The 20,360-nt window shown below is 41.8% G+C and overlaps 1 protein-coding gene across 2 annotated transcripts in view; it reads left to right on the top strand.

Annotated features, from left to right (window-relative positions):
• The window catches only part of SP140L (SP140 nuclear body protein like), a 68,630-nt gene that overhangs the window by 1,359 nt on the left and 46,911 nt on the right, over positions 1–20,360 (top strand). Inside the window, exons 2-5 of one of the 2 annotated variants that reach the window (XM_054983729.1) lie at positions 52–222; positions 1,831–1,993; positions 17,218–17,274; positions 17,412–17,522. In XM_054983729.1, the coding sequence (XP_054839704.1) occupies positions 94–222; positions 1,831–1,993; positions 17,218–17,274; positions 17,412–17,522 (460 nt within the window). In that variant the 5' untranslated portion in view covers positions 52–93. The remainder of the gene's footprint in view (positions 1–51; positions 223–1,830; positions 1,994–17,217; positions 17,275–17,411; positions 17,523–20,360) is intronic. The other variant, XM_054983730.1, reaches the window with a different exon arrangement.

Below are 20,360 nucleotides of genomic sequence, written 5' to 3'. Positions count from 1 at the left end.
TCTATTTCTTGTAGTAATATAGTAGGTATCTATTGATGATCTCCCTTTTAGGTTTTCAAGGCATCTGAAAATTAGTCTGGCCTTGTTTATAAAATGAGTATTCCAGCTGGGGATGACATTTGGAAGAAGGTCAAACTTTCTATATCTTGTGCAATCAATAAAACGTTTCCATTCCTCCATGGCTTACGAGATAACGAAATAATTTCTCAAGAAGATTTTGAGGTGAGTATTGTTTAAGAATTCATTTTGTAAGCCCCAACTATGGAGTTCATCAAGGCTTTTCTTATTCTCTCATGTGAATAGTGTTTTTTTATTTTCTTAAATGATCTGAGGGCACAGAAACATAAGACCCCTGCAAGATCAAAGGACAGCATCCTGTTTCCCACAGTGGCCAATCAGATGCCCAGCCATGAAGTCAATAGCCATCACATGCTATTGCCACCCAGCAACACTACATCTGAACAGCTATTGGCTAGCAGCCATTCATAGAGCTGCTATTTGCCTAATCCAGTTTTAAAGCCTTCTAAGCTACTGGTCATCACCAGAGACAATGGAATGGAATGATTAAGATATTGGATTAAGACTATGCCATGAAAATTACTGGGTGACCTTGGGCCAGATATTCTCACAGGCTTATCTGCCTCACAGGGTTGTTGTGTAGATAAAAATAGAGGAGGAAAGAAATGAGTTCCTTTTGAAGGAAGACTGGGATAAAAAGACATTCAATAAATACATATCTTGTGGCTGTGAATTCCATAAATTAATTATGTATAGTGTGAAGAAAACATATTTAGTCTGTCCTTGAAGTTACTGCTTATCAGTTTGATTGGTCCAAAGTTCTAAGAACCAGAAAAAATATCCTTCATTTCTCCTTACCATAAATAGTTTTATAAAACGTTATCATATCCTCCGCTAAGAAACACCAAATGCTTTAGCCTATTCTCATATATATTTCTAGATATAATAAAGCATCTAGAAATCATCTTTATAAATCTCTGAAGAATGGTGTGCACCTCTGTGACCAGCTCTCAAATCATAACAACAACACTGCAACAACAACGTTTATGCTCCTTTGACAAGCCCTTCCAAGGATTACCCTCCTGGAAACTTGGTCATGCCTTTCTCCAATCATGTTGGAGCACACATCTCCTGGCTTTATTGCCCAGCATAGGTTATCCAAATAGCGATCCAGCCTGCCCTTCCTGGCAGTTGGGGCAAATGATTATCTCCTGACAGGAAATTCATCTCTGCTCATTTGGCCATTTGAGCACTTTATTACCCCCAATTACTGGGAAAGAGTGTACTTCCCAGCGATTTTGGAATCCCTGGGTTTTATAGCCCTCATTCATAATAATAACCCTGAGTAGTAGGTTAGGCAGATAGATAAGTATGTGATCCAAGGTCACCATCCACGGCTGAGTGAGGATTTGAACACAAATCTCTCCACTGCTAATCTGCCACCATACCCACTACCCCACACTGGCCACATCTGCAGTGTTGACTGACCATAGGGAAATACATCCTTTCTGCAAGCAAAAGTGAAGATGCATCCAAAACAGCTGAGATTATGGGCTTGCTTTGGAAGAATATGTAACCTGAGGTTGTGGAATTTATGGAATTAATATGATCCGTAAATAAAGCACAATATTGGGGGATTGCTCGCCAGGCTGTGTACATTAATTTAGTGCTCTGATTCAGCTGGAATAATCATCTAAGCAGCCCTTTGTAGGCAATAGTAAATAGTGTAGTATATGGTTGCTCTGTATTGTCACTCTATAAATAGATACTTGAATGCTTAGGTGAAATAAGCTATATGTTGTTTCCTTCTAGAAATGTGAAAGGGAGGCAAATTCAAATCGAGGTATTAATGAAGCAATATACAACATGCTTAGAGGCCTTGAGTTCAATGAATTAACATATAGGAAGCTCTTCTGCAAGGAGAACTTGGATGCATATCAAGATTTACAGCCAATATATAAAAGTCTAAAAAATGGTAAGTATTCATGATGGCTTTACTAAACCTGCTAAACTAGTTTTACAGATTACCAAAAATTATCAAAATACTTTGCAGGCTGGTATGGTTGGTGCCTGAGATTGTGAGCCAGGAAATCTCTGGTTCAAACTCTGTTTAATCATGAATTTACAAGGCAGCAGGCAAAACATGGTGCCTTTGTCCTCCCTCAGCAGTATGGGAGTATTTTTTTAATTTAAAATTTTATTTAAGAAGTAAGAAAGAACAATTAATAGTGCATAGAACCTTATATATAAACTTATTAAATAAATCTAACAGATTAGATATGCTGTAAAGTACATTGAGTAATAACAATAAATTGAAGTACCTACAAAATATAAGTAAAATACATGAACTGTTTTTTTACTCCCCAAAGCAGATAGTCCAAAGCAATACAAATTATACTTCCACCTATTGTTGAGGATCCTGCATGAATGAAACTATAAACATCTGTATGTTATGTATCCAAATTAAATTCTATCACAGATTATTTAATATTAGTTCCATTACTTGACTAACAGTGCAATCCTATGGAGAGTTACTCCAGTCTAAGTCCATTGACTTTAGTGGGCTTAGACTTGAGTAACTCACCATAGGATTGCATTGTTAGTATCTTAAAATTTACTGCGCAATCCTATGGCCGGCCCCAACGCTGGCGTGCCTGCACAGATGGAGCAGTGGTGCCGCCAGGCCGTATCCTGTGCCAGCAAAGTGCAGCAGAGCCAGCCCCGGCAGCAGCGCAGAGATGCAAATTGGGAGAACCAGAAAGCATTGTGGGCGGGCCTGATGCGCGGCCACCGCCGGGCGCAGCCAAAGGGCGCTGTTCCCCACAAGCAGCAGGGGGAGGGGCCAGGATAGGCACAACCAATGGGCAGCACGCGATCCCGGCCAGGCCCCAGAGCAGAAGGCAAATCGCGCCCATGCCGGCAGACCACCCCGGCTCGTGCGTTGGGTGGGGCTCGCAGTCGGGAAGGAGAGGGGTGGGCGTGGTCTGAGGAGCCTTTCCACCGTTTGCCCAATGCAGCGCCAAGTCCGTGGCGGCCACGTCCAGAGAGGTTGGCATGAGACTGGCAGGCACCCTGCCATGAGGAATCCAGGGCAGCAGCCAGTCCCGGCAGTAGGGAACAGCCACCAAGTCGCGCCGAAGGGGAGGGTTGGCCTGAGGCCGCCACCAAGAGGCAGACACAGCGGGCCCGCCCCCGTCCCCGTCCCAAGGCAAAGACACCCGTTGCACAGAAATCAGTCTTTATTATTATACCATCCCACCTCCCCCAGCAGACGTGAGGAAGGGGAGGCGTGTAGGAGAGGGTGGGTGTCGAGGGACCATGGGGAGGCAGGGCTGGGCAGAGCCCATTTGGAAGGACAGGCAGCCAGGGGCCCATCGACGGCCCGGGCGCTGCCTCGCCAGCCCCCTCCCCGCTCGCCCCCTGTGCCGTCCAGCGCCTGTGCGAGTGCATGGTCAGAAGCAGCTGCCCCTCCACCCAGCCTTCCCGGCTGCGGCGACCAGGTCACGCGGCCAAGGCCTGCTCCGCTGCCCCTGGCCCCCCTGGACCCGGCCCTATTGCCTCCAGCAGCTGTATAACACCCTGGGCCGCGGCCCCACCTGTCCAGCAGAACACACACCCCCTGCAAGGCGGCAGCGGGGCTCACCGGCGAGGCCGGCGGCCGGACCCCCTTGGCCGTCCACGGGCCCGGCCTCTCACAGCCAACTGGGCCCAAGGGAGGGGTGCCTCTGGGGCAGGTGGAGCTGCTGCAGCGGGTGGGGCCGACGGGTCGAGGATGGTGACGAGCCGCCCGAGCAGGGCTTCGGCACGGGCTTGAGAGGCACGGAGCCCCTCTCCCACCTCCAGTACCGCGGCCATGAACTCCCGGCCGCGGTTGTTCGCCTCCTCCCATGTGGCGTGCACCTCTAGCCGCTCCCTCTCGATTGCCGCCCACATTGCGGCCAGTGTCGGGGGAAGCCGCTGGGCAGGGCAGAGCCACACACAGCCTCGGACACACCCCACCCCTCCCAACAACCACGCCATGTTGGCGCGGGAGCCTCGCAACTGCCCCGCAGGATGGATGCGAGGTGGGACACCGTGGGGTGGAGGGTGTTGGAATGACCAATGGGGCTGCCGCAGACACCCGAGGGGCTGGACCCACTCTGGGAGACAGCCGCTCATGGGACTTTGTTGCTGTGGCTGCGGCTGCAACGGAAGTGACCCTCCCCAGGCGCGCAAGACCTCCTGCCTGGGATACGGCATCTGTCTGCCGCTACCCTAGTTTCTTCACTGATGGGGCTAGGGTTCCAGTGAGTGGACTGTTTCCCCTGCCATCTCTCGCCCCCTTGCAGCAGCACCCCCAGCCACCCTCTCCCTGGCTTATCGGGTGCCAGCTGCTCGCCCTACCAGGGATTGATCACCCTCGGTGGCTCCCCCCTTCCTGCTGACATGCCCTGCCCCAACCCTCTACCTGACGTTACTGTGAGGGGGGGGGCGGGGAGGCAGAACGGGGTCTGTCAGATACATTTGTGGCAATGTGCAGGTGGAGATATGTGACGGGAGTGCTGGGGGAGGGGCAGAGGACGAAGTCAGGCTCGCAGACACAGAAGGCAGTTGTTTTACAACTCGTTTTATTGCACTGGAACAAGTGGGCTTGTTTTTAGGCTAGCAAGGGAGCCGGGGAATTCTTCACAGCCCTCCTTCCCGCTCGGCGGGGCGGGGCTGAGATGCAGGCCGTGGCGCGAAAGTGCTTCCTGGGCTGCAGCCAACCCTCCGTCAGAGATGTTTGGGGAGTGCGGGACGCGGGGGAGCAGCCCTGCCCTGGATGTGCCTGCGGGAGAAAAAGACACATGTGGGCTTTGCCTCGTTCCACTGGCGAGGCAAGCCCCACACATCGCCATCCGGGAGGATGCACGTAGTCGAGGGCAGCAGCGACCAGCTGATGCATGACGGTCTGGCGAGGATGCACTCGGCCTTGGCAAGCCTTTACCTTTAAGGGAAGGAATGAGCTGGTCATAACAAACACCTGGTCGCATGTGGTTTTTGGGGCGCCTGCCTCTGAGGCGGCCAGGGGCAGCCAGGGGCGGCCATGGTCGCCCCCCACTCCTGCTGGGCCTCACCCGAAGCGGCAAGTGAGCGGGTGGGGTCAGGTGAATGGGCAGTTTGCACTAATCCCCCCTCCCCTACCTCCCCCTCACCTGTCAGCGCTCCGTCAGTCAACACCACGCGGGAATACCAGAGTCAGGGTACCTGCAAGGAAACGGGAGAGGCTGCTGTAAATTCGCCAAGTGTCACTCCCTTCTCTCACGGAAGGGTTAATTTGTTTGTGCTTAGTTAGAAGCAACTAGCTTGCATGAGTCCAGTTAGATGTTGAGTTGTTCTTCCTGTCGGGGTAAAAAGGGGGTTAGCCAGACATTTGCACTTCTTCCCTTTTACGGGAAGTGCCCCCACTTTTTCGCAAAGTCCCCCGAGTGCATTCTGTGCCTGCCACTGTGAATGCCCTCACCCCCGTTCTGTGTTCAAAGGGGCAATGCCACGCAGCACACGGACAGAGCCTCCGGCGACGTGCTCACTTACCTGAGGGTTTTGGCCGGCGCTGGCCGGATGTTTTGTAGGACGCAGTCGCAGGTGATTGGGTGCAGAGAGGGGGGCTCATTCACGCCGGGCGCGCATGCTGTTTGGTCCCCAGGATAGTTCGCATCCTATGCTCCTTCGGGCCATGGAGGCGGGGCTGAGCGCTCGGAGAGGGGGCCGGTTTTTCGCTGTTCCATGAGCGCCTATGGGCTACGCCTTCTTTTTCCGTGGCGTAGCTTTTTTGCGCCACTGGGGGCGTTCCCGCTTCTGGAGGGGCTTAGGGAGCAGACTAACTCCGACCCCGCCCTGCTCTACGCCGCTCCTCCGCCTCCGCCTGGCCGCCTGAGGCTTGCGCTGGTGCCGGCCTGCCGGCGGGCCAGCACCGCGTCCCAGCGCGGGCGGAGGGCAATTTACGCGGGCGTAAAGCCCAGATACGCCATCACAAGCCTTAGTTCGGTTCCTATTCACTTTCCCCGCCCCTCTTAGGATTGGGCTGCCCGTCTAGTCTTAAATTAGCAAATTAACCTATTATATATTTTATATGTTGAGCCATTAGAAATCATAATTAAAAGGACATAATAAAGACACTATATGCAGAAATATTACTTCAAAACAGAGCAAAAAGAAGAAAAGGAATGAAAAAACTTAAAAATTACTCTAAGCAAGTATATCAGTAATCAAATATATAGACTCCATTAGCACACAAAGTAAAAAGAAATTACTAAAAAAACATGGTATTTCATGAAAAGAGTAATGATATTCCAACAGAGAGAGAAAAAATCTTTTACATTTTAAGTTTGTCTAAGGGAAAGATTCTACATATTTTGATTACAACATATTTCAGAAAGAAAGGGAAAAAAAAGAAAAGAAGAGGGAAAGTAAACAATTACTTTAAGAAAATATATAATTAAACTGGCAGATAAAAATTGTCTCCCTCCACCAAAAATAAATTGGATCTTAATAAATTTCCGAAAAGTGATCTTTAGATTTAAGTTCTATCTGAAGGGGGAATTTCACATATTTTAGTTTCAACATTTACTCATTCTAGGAAGCTATTAGCCTCATACGTTGCTATTTTGATTAATTTGTTTACCTCTTAACCTAATTTTATTATTTATTATAAATACCAAATCTTCTAAAACTTTACTTTGTAGCATATTTTACTTATTATATATCAGGTAAATTGATGGCAATTTTGCAAGATAGTCAACCATAATTACATGTAACAAAACATGTGCTTTCAGTATCTGTACTCCTTGGGGTCTCAGTAGGGGGGGGGGACCTCCTGGGTCAAAATCACCATAGATCTTCACATAGTCCTCATGGAAGCCTAGATTATTTTTCCTGAGTTCAAAGTCTGCTTTTAATGAATGTCGGAATTCAGTTCCCTTTCCCACATCAGTAGTTTTCTCCAACTGTTTCTTAAGTTCTTGGATGGCTTGTTTGGTTCTTTGAAGTGCCTAATTTGTTTTGGGCAGTCCAGAAGGTAATTCAAATCCATAGTCATGATCTTCAGAAACTCCTTTCATGGCCTGATCAGTTTGCTGAGATAGCAGTACTGGTTCATTGTCTTCTGTATTTAGTTTTGGACGATCTTGTTCCCCTTGACACATCTTGGCTAAAATATTTCCATAATCTTGCTTTACTTTGCTTAGCAAACTTTCAAGTCGGTTTGAGAGGGAGGTGGCTATTCCTTGGGCGATTCTTTGTATAATTTCTTCTCGAGCTTGCTTCATGACTGCAACCATTTTTTAGTCCAGCAGGTGGTAGTAGATGGTGAAACTACATAGATCAAAATCCACCATATTCCCCCTCCTATTTTGTTTATCACCACAAATTTGTTAAATCTCTAATATAAAGACTTTTAAGTCCTTCCCTTTAGGTAATTTGCAGTCCAGATTAGCCAAGTAATGAAAGGTATTAAAATCAGTTGTTTGTTTACAATATCACTTCTCATAATCCTTCTTTAAAAAGTTTAGTAAAGCAAGCCAACAGTAAAAGGAGAAAGGAAGGAAATGATCTGGCAAAATTCCCAAATTCAATTAGAAGAGTTCTGTATAAAATTGGCTGAGTTCCCAAATGCAGTTCTATCGTTATCAGTAACTTGCAGATCAGAGAGGAAATCCCAATTATTTTATGTCTCACTTAACTGAATGCATCAATGCTGAGCTGAAGAGCAGACGTCTTTAATAGTTTCCACCGTTGAAATTGCTATCGTCCCTGGCACAAATACAGGATACAAAATACAAAAAATACCCTTCACAGTCTCTTAGAGGCAGGGGAGAAGGAAGAAATTGATTAAAAGAAGAAGAAAAAATAAGGTCCTAGCAGAATCTAAGAAGAGAAAAATTCCAAGATCAGCTTAAGTGGCAATAGCCACGTACAATCTAACTCTAGCAAAATGTACTGCTGCTGAAGAACAAAGGCTGTCTCCCTCTAATTAAAAAGAGCAGACAACTCAAATCACCCAGCGGTGCTTGCTTAATCTTTTTATCAAGAAGATAGGCTCCGGTCGATTACTCCAATCTTGCCTTCTTGGACCAAGTCCATTGAGTAGATCAGCGTGGAAGGAAAAAAGATAGTTCCTACCAGTCAGCCACCATATTGGATTCTAGTCTGCAGTATGGGAATATTAACTCTGATCTTGTAAGGAGAGAATATTCATGAAACATTTTAAATACATGAATACTGTACAGGTTAAGGTAAAGCACCAAGTCATTACTGACCCATTGGGGGGATGTCGCATCATGACATTTTCTTGGCAGACTTTTTACGGGGTGGTTTGCCATTGCCTTCCCCAGTTATCTATGCTTTACCCCCAGGAAACTGGGTACTCATTTTACTGACCTCAGAAGGATGGAAGGCTTAGTCAACCTTGAGCTGGTTACCTGAACCCGGCTTCTGCCAGGATCGAACTCTGGTCATGAGCAGAGCTTGGGCTGCAGTACTACAGCTTACCACTCTGCACCATGGCGTGGAAGCTGGGTTCAGGTAGACAGCTTAAGGTTGAGTCAGCCTTCCATCCTTCTGAGGTCAGTAAAATGAGTCCCCAGTTTCCTGGGGGTAAAGTGTAGATGACTGGGGAAGGCAATGGCAAACCACCCCGTAAAGAAAAGTCTGCCAAGAAAATGTCGTGATGTGATGTCCCCCCATGTCCCCCCATTACTCAGTACTTGCACCTTTACCTTTACTGTACAGGTTATTATTGTTAGCCTGGTGTCATTTTTAATAGTGACGCACAGAATGTATTACATGCCTGGAAGGAGCTGTTACTTGTTCAGAGTAAATGACTGACTTCAGCTAGGGGCTGCAATGGACGTTTCCTGGGCCAGACTTCATTCCTTGGGAGATACTACCTGATTGGCTTATCATGTACTATTCCATTCTCAAACAGCCCCTCCTGGAAATCTAGTTTCAAGTAGGTAACTGCTGGTCTGCAACAGAATAGCAGAATTTGAGTTCAATGTCACCAAAAACTTACACACTAAAATGCTTGTTGGTCTCTAAGGTGCCACTGAGCTCAAATCCTAGAAACCTATCAGGGCTGTCATCTTCTGAATGTGTAGCATACTAATTTACTAGTGTTGTTGGCTATGACACCATAAAAACAATCACATCAAGAGAGCTTTTTAAAAAAAGTTTGTTCAAACATGATGCCTTAAGGTGGGGCGTGGCTTCGGAACCAGAGAAGATGGAAGCCAACTGAACTTGCTCTCCAACCCTGAACCCTTAAACCTCAAAAACATCACCTCAGACTCAGTCAATTTCCTGTACAATGGGAAAATCCAATTCAGAAAAGAATAAACAATCTATTAGGACAGTAAGGAAAACTAATAATCTATTTCAGTTACTAGACTTGCCAGAGACGGAGACCAGCTCTATCTCACTTCAAACTAAAATGGCAACCGCTCCTTTAACTGCTGTTTCACCACAGGATTTAACATCTGAGTCTCTGGACACTAAACTAGCAAGGCTAGAGAATAATATTTTGAATCAGATGTCACTAATTATCAAGACCCTAGCAGATCAGATCGCTGAAATCCAACATGACTTACAGATAGTGAATTCAAAAGCTTATACAGCACTTAGTAAGAGCACTGTGGCAGAAAACAATCTGAGGGAGCAGCAGGCATCAATTGATATGCTTAAAGAAAAAATGTTAAATTAGACTTACTCTCCCGGCAGCGGAACATCAAGATTAGGGGCTTGAATGAGGAAGTTACACGTAATGTCGACCTTACAGCCTTTATAGCCACATGGCTCTCCCATCAGCTCCAATTGGAGGTTTCACCAATAATAACAAAGGCTTACCAGATTGGCTCTCTTAAACACACAAAAAAAGAAACTCCAAGGGATGTGCTAATTGAAATCCCTGATCAAAGAATACGATTGAAAATCCTTAATGAAGCAAAAAAGAATGGCTCTATATCTTATAAAGGTACTCCACTCGTCATTCCCACTGACCTTCCAGCTGAGATTTTAGAAAAAAGAAGAGCTTTGAAATCAATAACTGTGGCGCTGTGTGAGGTAAATATAAATTACAGATGGGTGAACTACACAAACCTGCTTATCCGATCGCAGGGAAAACGTGTTATAATTGAAAATGAATTATCAGGGAAGCAATTCCTACAAACTCTGAACTTTGTTTCACCCATGGAGTACGACAGAGCTTTGCAGAAGCGCAAAATGCCTCCTTCATCATCACCTTCATCCATTAAAGGGAGTAAAATCCCCATCAAACACATCTGAATCTTACTGAAGCTGTAGTAATCTTTGTTAATATACCTTTATAGATGTTATATGTATATTTGTAAATTTAAATACTTCTTAGAGGTTATGGGAGAACCCATTTAGAATAATCCTAAGCTCCTTTCACTAAGTAACAGTTAAAGTAGTTATCTTAGGCTGATAACTGTCTTGCTTAACCTAAGCATGACAGTTACGGATTGTTACTGTTATACCTTATTTAATTCTCATTAACTTATAGAATAAGACGAAGGGGAGGGATTGGTGGGAGGAGGAGGGAAATTGGGGTGGGGTTATTTTTTCTCTTCTATTCAGTATCATATTTATTCTTTTATTTATCTAAAATTAAAATAAATAAACATATAAATAACAAAAAGGGGACAAAATATTATTGAAGAGGAAATAGGAGAAGGTTTATCTGGGTTTGGGGACGGGACTCTACCTTCCCAAGAAGTCTTGCTGTACAATTATTTCTCTATATTTATAAAATAGATTTTGACATAGTTACACTTCTATCCTCTGTCAATATAACTTTTAGTCATACCCATAATTCCTATTAATAATTAATTATCAATATTTTGGCAGTAGTGATATTTATTATTAACATTGTAATAGATAGGGTTGCTCATTAATGACGTGATTACTTCTGTGTTTGTCCTTATTTAAAAAAAAATTAAGGGGGGTTGTACAGTAGAGGAGGGTTGTTGGCTTTATTTGGTGTGGTTTAAGGGATTGGTAAGCTAAGTGTAAAGTAATGGTATAAATCATATATTATTATTATTTCTAATTTTTGATTGAATCAATTATAAATTATACTTTTCAAATTAATTGTTTATAATTATAGATTGTATTAATTTAAATCTATTTAATACTTGTTACAATTAATTTTATATTATACTTGATATTTTTATTCTTTATTATATACATATATTTAATTGGCATCTATAAATCTACTAAATAAATCCAGATAAATTATATCATTATCATAATTACAGGGACTTGCAATATTTAGAAATAATATATACCATTTAATAATTATATATTTATACTTATATATACAATATATTTATTCATATTTATTGTTACACATATATATTTGCATATATTTATTTACTTGCATTACCTGTAAGTAGAAGCTTCATAGTTTACAAATAATTCCAGGTAATATTTAAAAGTTATATTTTTCATTGTACCATATTTATTTGTTATTTAATCCATAATGGGTTTAAATTTAAAAATAACTTCATATAATGTGTGAGGCTTGGGTCATCCTTTCAAGAGAAAATGGATCTTTGCGAATATTGCCAAGACGAAATCTCAGATTGTTTTGTTACAGGAAACTCACTTTGATCCTAAAAAAAATTCTGAGTTAAAAGCAAACTGAGTTAAAAGCATACAGTTGCAACACCATGCTATAGGATCCTCAAAATCTAGAGGGATGGCAGTCTTGCTTGCTAAGGATATTCAGTTTCAGCATAAAAATACATTAAAAGATCCTAAAGGCAGATTTATTTTTATAAAAGGGCACATAGAGAACCAAACATATACGTTTGCATCAATATATGCTCCAAATAAAAACCAACTTGAATTTATTGAAGAAACTCTATCCACGCTTTCCACATTTCAGGAAGGAGAACGGATAACAGGTGGTGATCTAAATTATATAATCAATTATAAATTAGATAAATCACATTTCAATAAAACTAGCATTAGGAAAAATAACAGGATACTAGATTAGCATCTATACTAAAAAATAATAATATTATAGACATTTGGAGACATCTACACACAAATGAAAAGGATTATACATATTATTCTCCAAGACACAACACCTACACCAGAATTGATTTTATACTAATTTCAAACACCCTAATAAATAGAGCTATTCAGTCAGAAATTGGCACTATCACAGTGTCAGATCATTCATGGGTAAACTTAATAATTTCTGGAAATATGGAGGTACAAGAAAATAGATTTTGCTGTTTACCTAAAACACTACTGACATTACCCTCTGCAGCTAAAGAAATTGAAAATATTTTAGAATTGGTAATTAAGGAAAATCCATCTAATTGTACAAGTGCAAATATCATCTGGGATACAATTAAAACAGTAGCAAGAGGGCATATTATCACTTTAACAGCTCATATAAATAAGCAAAGGAAAGCTCAAAGGGTGGAAATACTAAATAATATTAAATCCCTTGAGGAACAACACAAAAGAATGGGTAATAAAAAATCATATCAAAAGCTAATAGCCCAACGTAAATTATTGGAAACATTAGAAATTAACAAAATAAAGAAGAATCTTATGCATTTAAAGCAAAAATATTGGTTCAACAGCCCCAAATCTCTATGATTGCTATCAAACAGGGTAAAACAAAAATGATCTGTTAACTATATTAATCATATTAGGGATAAGAATAACAATCTACAATTCAAAACTGTAGACATTATTCAAGTATTTTAGGACTTTTACAAATGTCTTTATATTTCTAAAAATCCAAACATCAACAAGATATCATTCTTTATCAATTCACTTTAGGATCTTAAAAAATCAGAATGCCGTGAGTAAATTTATTTGGCAGAGGAAAAAACCAAGAATTAGATTAAAAGTACTCCAAGGATTGAAAGAAAATTCAGGCTTCACACTACCAGACTGGGAAAAGTATTACCAAGCGTGTGGTCTAGTGTGGATGAGAGATTGGATTTTATTGGAAAATTCAAGACTATTAGCCCTTGAAGGTCATGACTTACAGCTGGGATGGCGTGCATTTGTATGGTATGGGAAGACAGCTGGACATAAAAACCACCTGATAAGGAAATCCCTCATGACAATATGGGAAAAAAATTGCACCGCAAATATATGAGAAGACCCCTCAATGGGTCTCCCCATTAGAAACATTCACTCAACCAAATGTCTGTTTGGCAAATAAAATTATTAGATACAAAGAGTTGCTAGATGATAAAGGACTACTGAAAACGAAAGAATTACAAAATCAAGGTGTTAATTTAAACTGGTGGTCAAGAATGCAGATTGAATCCAGATACAATAAAGATTTAAAAAAATGGGGGGCTTTTATCTAGAACAAAAAGTTTGAAAAACTGTTATGTGACTCAGATGAAAAGTTGATAAAGAAAATGTATATCTTCCTAATGAAAATGAAAGAAAATGATGGGGTGGAGAAATGTAAAAGACTATGGATACAGAATTTAGGTAATGATATTGACCAAGTACAGTGGGATAAGATATGGAAAGTAAATGTTAAAATAACTAAATCTGCTGTGTTTAAAGAGAATTTATATAAGATGTTCCATAGATGGTATCTAACGATAGTTAGACTGGCTAAAATGTTTAAAAATATGTCAAATAAGTGTTGGAAATGTAAAGAAGGTATAGGGACATTTTTCCATATGTGGTGGTCCTGCAAAGAAGTACATAGATATTGGGTAATGGTACATAAGTTATTACAAAATATCCTACAGATAACAATTCCTTTGAAACCAGAGGTTTTTTTATTAAACTGTATGTCGGATATGAAGAGAGAGCAAGAACACTTAGTAATCCATATAGTAACAGCGGCTAGAATTTTATTAGCAACCTATTGGAAACCACAAAGAGTCTAACAAGACTCCCTAACAAGAAGAATTGCTAACGAAGGTAATGGAGATAGCAGAAATGGATAAATTAACACTGTTAATGAAAGGGCAAGTGGAAGAAGATTTTTCTGTACCATGGGAACCCTTCTACAAATGGATGACAAACAACAATAACCAGTAAACATAAATATGATACTAAGATTAACTGTATAATGACATAATAGAGCTCACAATTGATGTAATAAGGTGGAATATACAAGATAAAAGAAATAGATAATAGATATCGACAAGTAAAATGATAACTGTCTCATGTTTGTATATATGTTTTGGAAAACAATAAAAAATATTTTTTAAAAAAATTAGAATGCCATCACAGCAAGATTATGGATAACCCTATAACAAATACTGAAACTATAGAAACTATAAAGCAACTGAAAAACAATAAAGCTGCCGGGCCAGATGGTTATCCGTCAGAATTCTATAAAAAATATGCCACTCTACTTTCAAAACCTTCAACTGAAACTTGCAATTTAATCATGAATACTGGCCAAATACCTCCTTCTTGGAAAATGGCAACTATTATAGTAATCCATAAACAAGATAAAGATCCTCTTAAATGCTTCATATCGCCCAATCTCCTTACTAAATCAGCTTTATAAAATCTTTACAGCCATCTTGGCAAAGCGTATAAACTCATTCATCTCCAATTACATACATTCTGATCAAACAGGCTTTATTCCTACTCGTAACATAACAGATAATATTCATAAAACACTGCACTTAGTAACGCACTGTAAAGCTTACAATACTGAGGCAGCATTCTTATCTTTAGATATTGAGAAGGCCTTCGACTCCCTAGAAGTTCCTTATTTACTCAATATTCTAGAATATATGGGATTTGGCTCTAAATTTCTCACCGCAATAAAATCAATATACTCCAATCCTATTGCAAACATAAGAATCAATGGTAGAACTTCAGAAAATGTAAATATTAGCAGAGGAACTAGACAAGGGTGCCCCACTTTCACCAATACTATTTGCCATTGCCCTAGAACCTTTGGCAGTAGCTATAAGAGAAAGACAATTGGAGAAGGGAGTCTGCATAGATACAGAGGAGTTAGCTGTGTTAGTCTGTGGTAGCAAAATCAAAAAGAGTCCAGTAGCACCTTTAAGACTAACCAATTTTATTGTAGCATAAGCTTTCGAGAATCAAGTTCTCTTCGTCAGATGCATGATACAGAGACTGGTCAAATATAGAAGAGGAGGGAGGAGAAGGGGAGGAGAGAGAAGAGGCAATTAGGGGGGGGAAGAGGGGGAGGGTGCAACCAAAACATTCCTTTGCTAGTATATGTAAACATCTCCTTTTGGTGTGTAGATCAGTTGGCTTCAAAGGAGTTTGCCCTGTTAGTTTGTAGCAGCCAAACAGCTAGACCATCCAATTCCAATGCAGTATGAGCCTTCAATAACTACAGCTCTCCTTGCCAGATGCATCTGACAAAGAGATCTGTGGTCCCTGAAAGCCCACACCAGGTGCCACTGAGCTCCCCCAGACCCCGCCTCTGTAAAGGAAATCTGTTACCTGTGATAATGTGATAACCATTCATAGTCCCTATTCAGTCCCATCTTGAGAGAGTCAAATTTGCATATGAATTCCAGTTCAGCAGCCTCCCATTGGATTTTGTTTTTGAAAGGTTTCTGTTGAACTACAGCGACCTTTAAGTCTTTGATGGAATGTCCTGGTAGATTGAAGTGTTCTCTTACTGGTTTCTGGACGTTTCCATTTCTAATGTCAGATTTGTGTCCATTTATTCTTTTGCGTAGAGGTTGGCTGGTTTGTCCAATGTACAGAGCAGAAGGACATTGTTGGCACATGAGGGCATATATCAGATTGGAGGATGAGCAGCTGTAAGAGCCAGAGACAGTGTAGTTGATGCCATTGGGTCCTGTAATTGTAACTAACAGGGCAAACTCCTTTGAAGCCAACTGATCCACAGTTTATTTATTTAAAATTTATCAGGTGACCACACTTGCTATGGTCAATTAATCCAGGCACAGATTGTCATGCCAAGGATATCAAGCTGGCCTTTAATTCACCTTTCAGCCTAATCTCCCCTGGGATATCAAAAGTTGGCAGGGCAGTATATCATTTGCTCCAACTGTCACCTTGGGATGGAGGAATGCTGCTTTCCCAGCCTTTTGGTGCACCATAAAACCAGCTCTGTGGGGAGTAGACTAGTCATGGACCCTAGAAAGGCTGATGGGACTCACAAGAAGGTAGGGACATCCTACCCCTAGGAGAGTGTTTTAAAAAGTCTGTAGCCTTGTGTGGGTGTGTGGTGGGGGTTATCTGCAAGGGAGAAGGGAGGGGTGTGTGGAGCCAGGCTCATCTCTACTTTCTTAATCTTCACCAAGTGATGTTCACCCATCCTGAAGAGATGTCCAGGTGTTTTTTGTAACTCTCAAGGTTATATCTAGATTTAGTAACTTTCTTATTTAGTTGCTAGCTTAGTGTGGCATACCTTCCTATAATTTGTGTGCTCTCTGTATTTTATATTCTGTAGTAATCCAATAAAAATCTTTCATTGGTTAGCCACAAGCTGTACCAAGGTGCCCTCACCCCCAGGTCTACTGCTCAACTGTGCTAGTACTTTGCACATGCTTAGGATTTCACTTGTTTCCAAATGGCTGGTGAGGGGTTAAGCCTATATGTTTGGTGGTGACAGATGAAACCATGAGGCTAAGAAGGAGTGAGACTTGTGAGGGTTGTACTACAAATAATAATTATTTATGTAACTCCACTTTCTCCCACCAACCCTATTTAAGGGAAGGAGTTATGGGGTCTGGGTTAGTTGAAGCAAGATAAAGAGGAGAAAATAGCAGCGTCTCCAGCCTTCTGGCTTCTACTACTCCTGACCAGGAAAGATCTACCAGCAGATAATAAGTATAGTTTTAAAACAAATCCACAGACCTTTTTGTAAACCTCTAGAGTTATCATTAATCTAGAGAAAAATGCTCTGCTGCTTTTATACAGGTTTAATGGGAAGTTATTTCCCAGCTGATATTATTTACCTCTGTGCCAAGAAAGGCTTCACCTGCTCATTTCCAAGCATTACATTTTGGGCAGGACATTTTTCTCTCTCTAGGTTGTTGGCAACCCTATCTCTTGCCATTGGTAAATAGAATTATAAATGTTTTATTTAATTAGGAAAATGAAAGCAGGAAAAATATGTATAAAGAATCAAACTTAAGCAACATAATTAAAGATAGAACCAGAATGTTCTCTTTCTCAGTCATTCTTTTTCCTTAGGCCTTCCACATGTCTCTTATGAGCTGCTTCCACACAGATCTTCTGCTCTAAATATAGGTAAGTATTCATATTAAATGTGTTAAACCTGCCAAGCTAGTTTTACAGATAAGTACCCAAAACCTAAAAAAAAACAAACCCAAATCCCAGGATACAAGGAACAAATCTTTTAACTTCCATTTCTTGTTTCCATCTAGGAAAAAGGGTACAAAAGGAGAAACACCAGATTTTAGATTTCCAGAGTGATGAACTGAATGTAAGCTGCGGAAAAGCTAAAGGAGTTTTGTACAAAAAAAAATTAGCAGCAGGTAACAATTGGTTTGGAAAAGTATAATTATGTTTTAAGTCTGTTCAAGCTATTAGACTCTAACAACAAGGCGGAGACCTGCAAGGACTTGTGGGTAGTATCTCATTTTCCTATCCCCACCACCAGTGCTCCATGTTGTCTAATGTTAGTTCTAGAATTGATTATGTTCTGCTTCAGTATTTTTTCTACTCTGTATTGGATTATTGCTAACACTATGTCTTTTTAACTTGTATCTATTTACCCTATGGTATTGTGTATGAAATGTCCTTGATACTGTATTGAAATGTACTTGATTGTACTAATCTCACACTGTATAATCTGCCTTGAGTCTCGGTGAGAAAGGCGGACTATAAATGACATAAATAAAAATGTCTTCTTGCTTTCTCTGTCCCCCACAGTGTTTCCTTTTCCTACTTCCTTCTCTCCTTCCCACCCACCTTTGTCTGCTCCCCTGTCTTCACATCCCCCTACTGTCAGCATCTCTCCTGTGGCCCAGTTGCATAGTGGGAAATCAGCAAGGTCTTGCTGAGGGTACTTAAATTTTTGCGATATTTTCTTCCCCACACGATTTCTTTTTTTCTTCCTCCTGGAAGCCTCCATATGCTCACCTTTCCCTATGTTTTTCTCTTTTTCAGGCCCATTAAACAACTTACTTTTTACCTGTCACTCCAGCTTCATCTATATTTAATAATTTTATTCCTTTCTATACTGCCTCTATATTATCCTCACAACAACCTTTAGAGGTAGGTTAGGCTGAGTGTGTGTGACTGGACCAAAGTCTTCCACTGAGCTTCCACAGCAGAATGATGATTTGAACCTGGGTCTCCTACATCCTGCACTGAAACTCCAGCCACTACATTACAGTGTGGGGTTTTGTGTGTGTGTGTGTGGGGGGGAGGGTTTTGCTGTTATACAATAGCAAGCAGCCAGGCCTGGATGAGTCATGCAAGTCTTGTGGTAACAAATTGCCAGGTGGTTGCTTCTGGGCCTGGGCCCACTGAGTCCTCTCTCAAAGGCCTAAAGAACCCTACCCCATCCCCCGGCCTTTTACTGACAAAAACCATGCCTGGAATATTGGCTGGTTGCCTAGAAATAGCCACTGAGGGCATCTGATTAAAGTTACAGGCTCTCCTTTTATCATTTTGGGTTTTTAAACCCACCCACCCCATATATTTTTTCAGATTTCAGATTTGTCTGCATATCTAGGGCATTTTTTAGGTGTGAGGGAAGATCTGTCTTGTCTGTTCATGGCTCCACTCTCTGGATTTAAGGATCTGCAGATGAGGGCCACTTGGCTATCAGTATATAAGATTGAAAAGGGGAGGGATGGCAAACCCCGTTATAATCTGATATGTAAGAAAGGACAAGTCCTTCCGGTTTGGGATCCATGGAGGTCTAACACAGCTCTAAGTGCAGAGCTGACCGGGCTGCCGTTTCAGCGGCCGGCGGGGCAAACAAGCCCGCGGCCAACTGTTCTCAGGCGGAGAACAGGCATAGAATGCTCAAGCACCTCAGGGCGCATTGATTTCGGGAGAGGGGGGGTCCTACACAACGGACTCTCTCTCGACCCTTGAGGTCCCACCCTAAGACAGGTCGGCTTAAATCTCTGCGGCAGTCCTGGAGCCAGTGCGGCTGGCATAAGACCTACCTGCCCAAGCTTCAACAGGGGGAAAGAAGGTGAAGAAGATTTTGAGTTTGAAACAGCGATTACAACCCAGAAAGACGTTTGAAAAGGTAAAGATCACTATCTCTTGAAACGGGACGAACTACTTAAAGTAAGGAAGTATTAAAGTGGACTTTTAAACTGCAACAGATTGACTAGAAGCAGGGGAAGACTCAGCAAGAAACAGATTAGAAAAAGGACTAAATTAAACGAAGTTATTAAAGAAATTGGACTATTGTTATTCATACCTGTGGCTGCAAGGAGATAACAGACTGTGAGAAAGTTCCTACCATCACGAGAGTTGCTGTGGGGAGTCGGGAAACAGGAAGTGCGTAACAGGGATAGAGCTGCTGGAGAGAGACGGCCCTTACCCCAAGACAGGAAGAAGGGAATCGCCATTTTGGAAAAGGGAAGGGTCCCGACTTCAGCAGAAGAGGAAGTAGGCCATATTGGATTACAAAAACTACAGAAAAACCATAGAGAAAAGACACCCGACATTTTGGACTATTTAAACATCTTTTTTTTCTTCATGAAACCGGGACATTCAAATTAAACTAAAAGGACATAAACTAAGCGCCACGGAGTTAGGGAAACGAGCAGACACGTGGGAGCGAGGTAAGTCAGGCCCCACGATGTCGAAGAAAGAGTGGCAAACGGCTATAGAGAATTTGGACAAAAAAATTATGGAAATGTTAAAGGAACTGAAAGAGACAAAACAGGAGTTGGTGAAAGAGGTTAAAGAGGTTAAGGAGACAGTAAAAAATGAACTGGCAGAAGTGAAGAAGGGAATGGAAACAATACAAAATGACGTGCAAGCAGCACAACAAAAAGTTAATGTAGTGGAGAAGGCGGTGGAGAATCTCTCAGATACGCAACGAACGGAGATGAGGGTGATGAGGGGCAGAATGGCGGTTGCGAAGAGCAAGTATATGGAGAAGCAGCTGAGGTTTCGCGGCAGAAACCTCAAAGGCAGAGGGAAAGACAGCCCAAGAACAAATTGTTGAGGTGTTAGCTGAATACCTGGGGAAGGAGGAGGAGGAAATTGTGGCTATCCTAGATGTGGTGTATCGCATAAATTCAAGATTTGCGACCCAGAGGAAATTACCAAGAGATGTGATTGTGCAATTTACGACTAGAAATATAAGAGAAATTATTGTAAGTAAGCAATTTCAAGAT

The sequence above is a fragment of the Eublepharis macularius genome, chromosome 6 (genome assembly GCF_028583425.1).
Source record: "Eublepharis macularius isolate TG4126 chromosome 6, MPM_Emac_v1.0, whole genome shotgun sequence".
NCBI lineage: Eukaryota > Metazoa > Chordata > Lepidosauria > Squamata > Eublepharidae > Eublepharis > Eublepharis macularius.
Note: the sequence above shows the minus strand (reverse complement) of the source record. Positions and strands in the feature narration are given on the sequence as shown.